Source organism: Poeciliopsis prolifica, unplaced genomic scaffold, assembly GCF_027474105.1.
Source record: "Poeciliopsis prolifica strain line A6 unplaced genomic scaffold, Auburn_PproV2 SCAFFOLD079, whole genome shotgun sequence".
NCBI lineage: Eukaryota > Metazoa > Chordata > Actinopteri > Cyprinodontiformes > Poeciliidae > Poeciliopsis > Poeciliopsis prolifica.
This window is the reverse complement of record NW_026562454.1, coordinates 644,369-655,339: the sequence shown is the minus strand read 5'-3', so window position 1 is coordinate 655,339 and position 10,971 is coordinate 644,369. Positions and strand designations below refer to the sequence as shown.

The window sequence follows — 10,971 nt, the reverse complement described above, 5'->3', positions numbered from 1 at the left end:
TCAGAGTAACAATGTCAAACCAATGCAAACTAAATACTGTAAATGCAGTTACTAAGAAAGTTGTTAATATTGTGTTTGACATGAAGAAGAACACAGTGATTGTCAGTGTTAGAGCTCCTGACAGTTTCCGATCATCTAATACCAGGATGAATAACTTTAAGAGGTTGCATTCAAATATCACCTTCAGGTTGAGGATTTTCAGCCAAAGAAACCAAAGTACAACATTCACAGCAGCCAAGACAGTTGTGGTCAACGAGGTTGTCAGAGTAAGAGACACATTATTGACACTGTTACTGCTCCTGATATCTTAGGATCTTTTACCGCTGATGGGAAGAAACCTGGCAGTGGAACGACGTTCAACCAATGCAGGCTAAATACTGCAGACACAACAACCAAGAGAGTTGTTGTGAGGGAGTTCGAGAAGATGAAGAACACAGTGATTGTCAGTGTTAACGTCCCAGATATCTTGGGATCGTCTAACGCTGCGATGAGCAACTTTGAGATCTTGCTCCCGGATGTGAACACATGTGTAAGTGTGATGATGTTCAACCAGTGGAGCATCAGGAATACACCACTATGAGGAGAGTTGGGTCAGAAACAGCAACATCTTGATGGTCAGAGAAGATCTTTGTTGTGAATCAGCCTGTTAAACAAGAAAACAGAAACCAAAATGTTACATCTGGAAAAATTACATCTGCCGTTCCACCACTTGATTGTTAAGTGCTGTTGAGTATTTAGAAAATTTCCTCTGATATTCTTGTTTCTGGAAGTTTATAGAAGACCTTGCCCTCCGTAATTGTCCCTTCGTTAATGCATTGCTTGTATATAGAGATGTGCTGTCAAGCCACATCAGTTTAGTACATAAAATGTACTAAACACTTGTTCATATTCACTGTCATTATTGTTTTAAGTTATTCTTTGCCATTTTAGAAAGGCACAGAGAGAAATGTGACAAAAGCATTGACTGTACAGTTTTTCTTAGCCTTTTGTCCCAACCATATCTGTGGCAGGAGGTCATATCAAGTCTTTAACTTGCTGGTTTTAGCCACTGTGTAACTCACTGTAAAATATGCTTTTAGTCTGTTTTGTAGTCAGCATTGATCTCCCCTAACCAGAGTGATCACAACTCATACAATACTTCAGTGGCTTGTTTTTCAAATGTGAATGTTTTGTTTCTAAATGTCTTTGCAACAGTAAAAGCTTCATTAAGTTATGTCATATACACTGTTTGAAGAAATCCACCAATATTCCTGCAAGTGAATACCGGAGCAACGCAGCTTTTATCATATTTACATGTTTTATTTCTTGGTCAGAGGCAATGTTGTTCCCAACACCATTGCCTCTGCATCTGTATCCTAGTTGCTGTCCAGTCGTGCTGGACTATCTGGCCTGGCACATTTTCTTTCTGAGCAATCCATCCATTTCTTCACAGCACCAACAAGAAGTTGAGTGAAGGCTGCTTTGACTGTCAGGTAAATCACACCCATTGTTTGCTCTCCTATGAATCCATCTATCCATGTTACAGATGGATGCAATGATTCTCCTGGACACTAGATTGTTGTGTTTACGCACATATTTCGTAATGTAAGAAAGTGCCTCAGTGCATTTATGTGCACAAGTGATTTGGCTGTTTTCTCACCAACCCCTATGTTGGTGAGAAAACTCATATCCTCAGTTTTTGTGTAAGTTGATGCCAAGGATGCAGATATTTGATCTGAACAGCTGCAGGTAACTCAGCTGCATAGAAAAGAGGCTAATGATGGCGTTTTTCTCTTTTTTTAAAGTTGTAAAGCTGAGCTGATTCAGAACAAACCTTGGTTGGCGAAACAACTTGAAGGTCCAGATGATTTCGACGTTTTGTTTTGGTTTTGAGTTGCAATCTGGTAAATTCCTGAAATGAACAGAATCTATTTAGATCTTGTTCTGAAAACATAAATTCACGTTTTTAAATTGAAGCCAGAACAAATGTCAGTAAATGTACGTAAAAATTTTTAAGTTCATTTTTGCTTAAAAAGATAAATAAATACAACTGATGAACAGAACATTAAATAAATTCAGTCTAAATAACAAAGTCTGACAAAAGTTGGAGGTTTAAACACCAAAAATTTGGATCAGAAGGAAGACACAGAAATAATTCAGAGAAATATTAAGAAATAGTTTTTTAAAAAAGCTTTCCTCCAAATCTCTCCACATTAAGACATGTGAAATGAAAGCAGAAAGTAGATTTAGTCTGGGGTACAAACTAAATAATGGACGAATGTATTTACAAAAGAAAATGCATAGATTAAGTAAAAAGATGTAAACCTTTGCTTGTTCTTTGCTCTCTGTAGTTCAGGTTCTGCAAGGTGTTGAGTTCTGAAAAACTGTTAATTCACAAAAATATTGGAAAATTTGTCAGGTGAAGTTTCTTGAAAGAAATCTTGTTTAAGAAAACAAAGTCCTTGCTCAAAAACCTACCTCCAATTATTCTGAAGAGATGATGGTGGGTGAGTTCTGTTTTGCTCAAAAGATGCTCCTTCTTTTATGCAAAGATTTGCAAACACACACCTACTTTTACCGAGAATGAAACCAAAGCCACTATTCCTATTTTGGCTCACATTCAACAATAATCATGTCACATCTGTCATTTCCTCAAGCAGGTGAAACATTCACATACTTCCTTGTAGGGACAGAATCAAAAGCAGACCGTTTGATGAACTCATTAAAAACCGAGTTTGAGGTAATCTTAGTGTTTATAAGTTTACAAATGTTACAAAACTGTCTTAACAATGGAATACATCCAAATGTGGTGATTTAGTTTTAATGCCACATTATTCAGTGGATAATAAGATTGATTTAAGCTTTAAAATATATATTGATGTCCTCAAGGTTTGAGTTATTCATTTGATTTTGGAGTATTTAGTTCTATAACTATTACTTATATCAACCTGAACAGTTGTTCTCTTCCTTTAAATGGTTGAAAGTATGTTTCTGACTTAATTAAAAAACTCTGCTGTATGAGTCAGTAACTGTACTAATTGGCACTGTGATCACCAGGAAAGAAAACGGCATGTTTGTTCAGCAAGAAACCAAGATGAAAATCTTTGCTAAGCATTTTACTTTTGACAAACAAGGAAAATATTTCTGAATCACTTCATCTGCTTGTTTTAGTCACTAGTACTGAGCCAGGTTCTGGTTCTGCTGGAGGTTTCTTCCTGTTAAAGGGGATTTTTTCTGCTCTCGGTATGAGGAATTGATGCAAAGTTCACAAATGGAAGCGATTATCTACTGAGATAGAAAACATTTTAAACTAATTTGAATAATTATTTGAGATGACATCTCTGCTTTTCCACCAGAAAAATTGTAATGTACTTTATGTAGGCTGGTCGCAATAAATCACATGATAAAAGAATATCAATTTCCATTTGCATAATTTAGTGTTTCTTTGTACAAAAACCTTTTATTTTTAAAGATAATAGTGTTTACAGAGACGTCATAATTCAATTTGTTTTTTATAATCAATACTTTAAATTTAAAGTCTAAATTTAGACTTTAAACAATCTCTTGAAAATATTTTAATATTCAAAATAAACAACTATACCATTACCATTTATTATTGCAAAACATCAAGATGACATTTTGATGAATAAGCTCTATATAAGTAAAATGAATAGAATTTGACCTTAGAGGAGACATCACTCCCTGCATTCATTTCCTATGGAACCTGTGCAATGAGGCAACAAGACAAAACCTACTTCATTTAAAATGATCCTTCAGACCAGCAGCGCAAAACTCATGTTGGGGTTGCATTATCATTATTGTCCTCAAAAGATTAGTTGTGGAAGAATAGATCGATAAAATTACCCAATAAACTGTTCAAACACTAATAGGTGTCCCAGTCGTTGACTTCAAAAATTGAACCACTTTTCATATTGACATAAATCAGATTAAAATGTAATAAGTTTTGATTGATGAAATTAACTAACATTCTCATTATGTTGCCTTCTAGACAACGACAAACTCTTATGGCAGGAAAGATTTTACCTGCATGCCTCAAGTTCTGCATACGCCACAGAGAATTTCAAATATCTATCGTATTAGGAAATGACTAAATGCTTGGGAAAGTTTTCTCTATGGTATGTAACTCAATGAGTTTTAGCAAAAAAAAAAACTAAAAAAACTTTTGAAGTTCTTTGAATAGTTTCACTTCAATGATGGTAGTCATGAATTTTTCTTTATAACTTCCTCAACTTCATCAGTATCCCCTCAAACCCTTCCTGTTAAAGGGACATTCGCGATTGAATCAATCCAATGTCCACTGTTTCAATCCACATTCATAATAGTACAGGTCATGTGTCTTAAGAAGCATTAGTTTTAAATATATATTCACCATAATTAATAATCTACCACCTGACTTTATTTTGAAGGAACAAGTTCCACACCTACTATGCAGGCAACATAAACACCTAATTTAAATCGTCTCACTCAACTCTGAGAAAAAATATTCTAACATCATTTATCTGAAATAAATACTATGACACCTAACACTACTTAGAACAGAATAGTTCACTAAACTGTTGGTCAAATCAAACCCATTTTCAGTTTTTGTGTTTGGTTTATATCCATGATTATTGCATTGGCCCTCACAGAAGATCTTACCAATGGGAGAATCATAAATGAACGTTAAACTCCTTCCAGCAGGAGGTTTCAACTCCAGTCCTACACCAACAATGCACTACGTGAAGGATTTGATTACCTATATACGTTTTATTGTTTTTTAATTTTTAATATACTTGTACAAAAGCCACAAAGTCATAATGGAGTATTTGTGTGTAGAATTTAATTTATAAATTTGTCAATGAAAATCCCAAGACCTGTAGAACATAATCCACAAGAAAGAGAATAAACCAAGAATCAGGTTAATTTTTCAAGATGGTGAGAAAACAGCCAAGGATGCAGGATTATTACATTGAGAAACATTAAATTTTAGCTGAGAATAAACCAGGGCTTTAATCCCAAAAATGATCAAGTATTACAAGACATTCATATCAATCAATCAAGTTTATTTTTTGTATATTATATATCTGCAACAATGGAGCTCAGAGTTATTTACATCATGAAAGCATGAAGATGATATAGTCAACAATTGTGACAATCAGTAACAGACATTACATTTTGTCAAGTGACATCCTTAAAACCACCAAATAAATAGTTGCTCAATGTTCCATTTATTATGGTTCACAATAAACTACTGGGTATAACCCTGGATCCAAAGGAACTCAGTGTTTTAGCTGTTTTTTAGCTGTCTTAAACCTTGACCTCGTTGGTCAAGGTTTAAGAGTTTGTTCCCTAGTATGTCATTTCCTTCACCCTTAGCTTTGAAAGCGTTCCCCAACATGTGAATGCATGTATGTATATACATGTGAATGCATGTATGTATATACATGTGAATGCATGTATGTATAGACATGTGAATGCATGTATGTATAGACATGCACGCAAATAGCTATAAGACAGAGAAAAAACACAATTATATATTCTCAACAGTAAGCGTGCAGCAGTGTGTGTGTGTGCAAGCAGATAAAATTAAAATTGGAACACAAAAACAAAAGTGACGCAAAAAAACATTGAACCCCCAAAGAAACTAAAAACAGTAAAAAGTTTCATATTTTCAACTGCTTATAAGAATTAGGTGATTCACAAAGAAAATAACATTTTCCCTCAAATTAATTAGAAATTCAATAAAATTAACCACACCAAAAAATAATAACAATGATTATGATTAAATTGAAAACGAAGGTACGGTAAATAAAGTAAAACAAAAAAAGAATTATTTACTGTCCAACCAAAATGAAATATATATACTCCAGATCAACAGAACCTTAGAGGTGACTAACTCATATAGATGCTACAGTTAAGGTAACTGAAAGAATTTTCTTTTAAAAGAAGTTGGATCAATTGGATTCAACATTAGACAAAATTCTAGGTGGTACTTTACATTTTTATTCATGATGTAAAAAAAATGCCATTAAGGCATATTTTCAAAATAGGTCAGTCAAGCAAACTAACTATAATTTACAGATTTTGGTAAACTTGTATGTTTTCTTTATCATTTCAGATTAAAACAATCATGTCCTCGAATGTCACCTGCTTCTTTCCCTATAAATCTTTACCTCATCTCTCTTTAAGCTCCCCCCAGTCCCATGTGCATATTTTGTGTTAGAAATAAACACAAAATAATGTCTGATAAAGTTGATATATCTATATATTATATTCCACTTGTGGAAGTAAATCTATTTTAGCTTCACCTTTGCACAGTTCTGAGTTTAGATTTGTTGTGAAGGAATCAGCGAATTACTGTTTCGCCAGGATTTCCTCTCCCTTCTCTACTTTAGCTATGATCTCTGCCTTTCCCTTCATCTTCATCAGAGCCTGAACTCTCTCCTTCCAGCCTGGCTTGGCCTCCTGTTCCTCTCCTTTAATGAGCATGTCAATGTACTCTGGAGTGGTGAGGGGATTTGGGTTCAGGACTATCTCTTTCATTCTGTTCAGACACTTTGCAGCCTCTGCAATCAGTTTCACCACATCAACCTGCATAGATCGATACTCCGACATCAGATTCCTCATCAGCTCCTCTAAGGTTAACTTCTGTCCAAAGGCTTTCTCGTATTTTTCTTTCAGCTCTTTCACTGTTCTCGTCTCATGAATTTCCTGATATTCCCACCTGAAGCTGTGGTTGCAATGCACATTCCAGAAACATTTTCCTGGACACCTTGTACAGTATCCATCTGGGCCCATTGCATCACATCCTTTTTTATCCTCATCTTTTTGTATGTTACAAGGGAAGTGACAGGTAACATGGCACTGCATGCAGTTGGTGACAAACTTCCCAGTATGAGAAATATCAACTTGTTCATTCTTTCTTACAGTAACATGAAACTCAAAGTTCTCATTGTTTCTGATCTCTGCTTCATGCTCTTTGAGTTTGTCATTTGTCTCCCTGATATCCTCTAGCTTGGCTAGGCCAAGTTTACCTGCTTCTGCAGCTCCTCCACTGTACTTTCCAGGTGCTTTCTTTCTTTCAGGACCTCGTTGGTCATTGTCAATCTTATGGTTTTGATGTTAGCTAAACTAGCAAAGAAACCAGCCATGTTCTGTGTTCCCATGTTCCAATACTCAAAGGTTTTCTCTTCATTGGCCCAAATCCTTGCCACTAGGGATTTGTTGTTAGCAAACAGCACTGAGTTATTGAATTTGAAGTGAACCGGCAGCCCGTCTGCACCTTTAGGACACGGGACACCGGACACTTTAATGGCCTCTATAACTGGTTGCTGCTGCTCATCTGCAAACGTCACCAGGATCCTGATGTTTTCTGCCACATCTTTGCCAAAAATTGAGAGTGCTGAATCAAACACATATCTTTGTGTTGCTGTCAGTTCAGTTAGACCTGCCTGAACTACGAAACACACAGTATCAATTTCACCAACACCTTCTTGGTTAGCAAAGAGGTTTCGCAGCTGCTCTGTGATCTCCTTGTCTCTGTCTACGCTGCCGATTCCCCCAAAGCCTGGAGTGTCTGTGATGGTGAGGGAGTAGTTCACCCTGAATCCCTCCTGGTGGTAAAGTTTGTACACTGTGATTCCTGATGTCTGACTGTGAACCTGTGAGTCTGACTTACCTTCATCCACTAACTTAAACCGAAACGAGTCTTCCCATCTAACGCCTAGAACGTAGTTTATCATCGCATTGATGACAGTGGACTTTCCAGCACCTGCAGCTCCAAGAACCATGATGTTTCTGTTACAATTTATGGATTTCTCTCCAAAAGTGAAACTCTTGCAGCCTTTAATGTTAATCTGTTTCTCTTCTAGAGGAAGTTTGTAAATCTCGGCATGGCCGGTTTGTGAAATCAGTAACGTGCTTTTTTCTTTGACAACATCAGCCAATCGTTTCGCTTCAGGCTTTGAATCAGTGCAGGTCTGATTTGTTCCTGGTACGACTGACTGATAAAACTCTGCAGCTACCCTAATTAACTCTCTCAGTGGGAGGATATTGAGCCAATGCAACCACAGTGCGATATCAACCATAACCAACAGAGTCGTTTCCAGTGAGTTTGTCAAAATGAATACTACAGTGACGGTTATTGTTAATGCTCCTGATATCTTTGGATCATCCAAAGCCGTGATTGCTACATCTGAAACTTGCTTTCCTCCTTTGATTAAATCTGTCACAGTGATGATGTTCTTCCAGAGTAACAAAATTATTACAACCACAGCAATGAAGAGAGGTGTGGTCAATAACAGGCACATCCTGATTGTCAGTGTTGGTTCTTCTTCGGTGTCAATCTGCCTGCAGTTAGAAGAAAACGGAAACAACAATGATGAAACTAAAAACATATTTTTATGTCTAATGTAGATTCAAAATTCACCACACAGCCAGTGATCTCATGAATTCACATCAATCCTCCATGTTTCCTTTGGAAAATGCATTCAAGCTTTCAAACTACTTAAATACTTTTAGTAAAATGTAAATATTTCCTAATTTTTGATTTTTTTGCCACATTAATGTGATCGAACAAAATCTTTCATTAGTTTTGATGGTGCAATATTAAATCTTGCTATTATGATAAAACAAATTCCTCTGAAAGCTGCTTGGCCACATCTGACTGCAAAATACTTCACAACATAAAATGTACCGACATTCAGTTACAACATGTGCTCTGATGAGGCCCATATGTTAGATTAAAATTTGAAAATCAGTAAATTTAGGCTTTAACAATCAGAGCCACTGCAACATTCTAGAAGAACTGAAAATCACAATAAATCAAAGTCCTCTTTAATATACTGTTGGTTTTTAGCTGTTAATGCCAGTTTCGTAGATATCTGGTCTCTTCTGCAGCAAATAACTCAAATGCAAAGCAACCAATTATAATCACTGATATTTCTAAAAAAAAAAAAACTCTATTGAGCTTATGATGATTCATAACAAACCTTGTTCTGGTGTTGGCAACAATTTGCAGATCCAGATGATCTCAAGATGTTTGATTTCCAATAGGGTGACAGATTCCTGAAATAACACAGAGCCTATTTGCATGTTCCTGTTTTGCTGTAGGGAAACTTTCAGGCATTTTTAAATGAAATCAGAAAAACATGACTCAAAAATGGATGATTAAATGCACCATGAAATTAGCAAAGTCTGAAACAGAAGTTAGAAGTCTGAACACCAAAATGACATTTGGATAAGAAGGAAGAGAAAAATTATTCAGATGAAAATATAAATATTTAGACTGGGATGTGAGGCATTGCATTAAATTATCACTCTGCCAAAAATCTATGCAAATGTTTTTTTAAAAACCCTTTCATGTATTAAAATTAAATAATACAAATCTTTGTTGAAAGTTCTCTGCTGTCTGTAGATCAAGTTCTGCAGAGTTCTGAGTTTGCTAAACTGGATTAATTCACAAATATATGGGAAAGGTAGTCACTGTGTGGGATTTGGTTTCAAATAAATTATTACCTACACAGACTTTGGCCCAGACCCCCTGAATCAGGACCCATCAGCTGTCAGAACATCTGACAGCTGATGCCCTGCAGCTGCCAGATGTGTCCCTGGTCCAACACCTACTTTTACTCAGAACGAAACAAAAACCATTATATCTAATCTGGCTCACATTCAACAACACATAAAATATTTCAAGCCCATCTTTTCCTCAAGCAAGTGAAATGTTTGCTTACTTCCTTGTACCAACCAGGAAGGAGTTTAATTTGTATAAAAACTTTGTGCAGTGTAAAATTCAGAAAAGTTTGAGGTACTTTTAGCCTTTGTCTCAACAGAAAAAAAAATATTTTCAACATGAATAACATGTTAATAAAACCTATGGAGAAACAATTAAGAAGTTTAATTCTGAGATTTTATCTCAATATCAAAATGTAATTGAGTGGAAAGTTAAAAGTTGAGAGTGGGGATGTTGAGAGTTTGTGCATAGAGTCCATTTTCATGCACATTATTCAATTACGGTAGTAACAGTATTAATTTAAACTTAAAGAATCTATCAATGTTCTCACAAATCTCTTGTCAAATCGCTGTTCAGGATAAATTAATAGTTTAACATGAGTCAAAACGATTCTGCTCTACATTTCAACGTTTAAAAATTTGCTTCATTTATATGAAAACCCCATATGAGTCAGAAAGAAAAGGAAGAAAATAACTTCCTTTAAGCAAAAGTAAAAATCATTAATAAAGGGAAGTAGTAACCAGGAACAATAAAGAGCATCACCTGCTATTAGTGACTCGCCCTAGCAGTCCATTGCGCACTGGAGAGAGGCTGGACTTTGTGACACGAATGTGGACACAGTTCTTGGTTTCAACATAAAATGATTTGATAACAGTTGTCCCATATTCCACAAATTAGAAAACAGGCTGTAGGTCTTCTTAAGATCCATAAAAAGTATAAACCAACAAAGCACTTATCAGCAGATTTGGTCCACAGTCAGGACAAAAGCCACAGAGAATCACTATTTATTTGAAATGATCCCATTTCAAAAAACAGTTCAAGCAGGAAAATTCTTTACCTATAAATGAAGAGAGATGGTGCCAGATTTTGAGGCATGTAGTTCAGTCAGTTTGGGAAAAAAACATTTGAAGTTTCTGATGTGGTTTCAGTTCATCTGATATATGATGCAGCTGTATTTCCCTCTTCATCTTCCTCAACTATGTTTGCAATTCCTTTGTATTCTTCCTGTTGTACTCCAGTCTTCAAGGATTTTGGTTCTGATTTAAGATGCAGGACCAAAAGGGGACTTTTGTTGTTGTTCGCTTCCTTATTGTGCTTTTCTACAAGTGGACTATATCTAGAAAACAAAGCTATGCAGGTGACGACTGTTGCTCCCACTTGACAGAAATGAAGAGCAGGACAGGGCACAGTCCAGAACAAAAACCTTGGGAGTAATGCTTGTTGCATTTCTATTATGTTCTGTTATAATTGCAAATGTG

At 35.8% G+C, this 10,971-nt stretch overlaps 1 protein-coding gene across 2 annotated transcripts; it reads right to left on the bottom strand.

Annotated features, from left to right (window-relative positions):
* Positions 1-5,308: 5,308 nt before the first annotated feature.
* LOC129352700 (uncharacterized) lies at positions 5,309-9,556 on the bottom strand. Of its 2 annotated transcripts, XM_055021815.1 has the most exons (3): positions 9,500-9,556; positions 8,970-9,045; positions 5,309-8,328 (listed from the first exon to the last, which is right to left on the bottom strand). In XM_055021815.1, exon 3 carries the CDS (start codon positions 8,286-8,288, stop codon positions 6,999-7,001), a length of 1,290 nt encoding a protein of 429 aa, XP_054877790.1. In that variant the 5' UTR covers positions 8,289-8,328; positions 8,970-9,045; positions 9,500-9,556; the 3' UTR covers positions 5,309-6,998. The 2 variants fall into 2 exon arrangements, with proteins under 2 accessions (XP_054877790.1, XP_054877788.1); XM_055021813.1 differs by lacking the exon at positions 9,500-9,556 and having other exon boundaries at positions 8,970-9,094.
* Positions 9,557-10,971: the final 1,415 nt, after the last annotated feature.

What these genes read in the sequence shown, in the direction of transcription:
- LOC129352700 (XM_055021815.1), bottom strand. Translation starts at nt 8,288, where the DNA reads ATGTGCCTGTTATTGACCACACCTCTCTTCATTGCTGTGGTTGTAATA.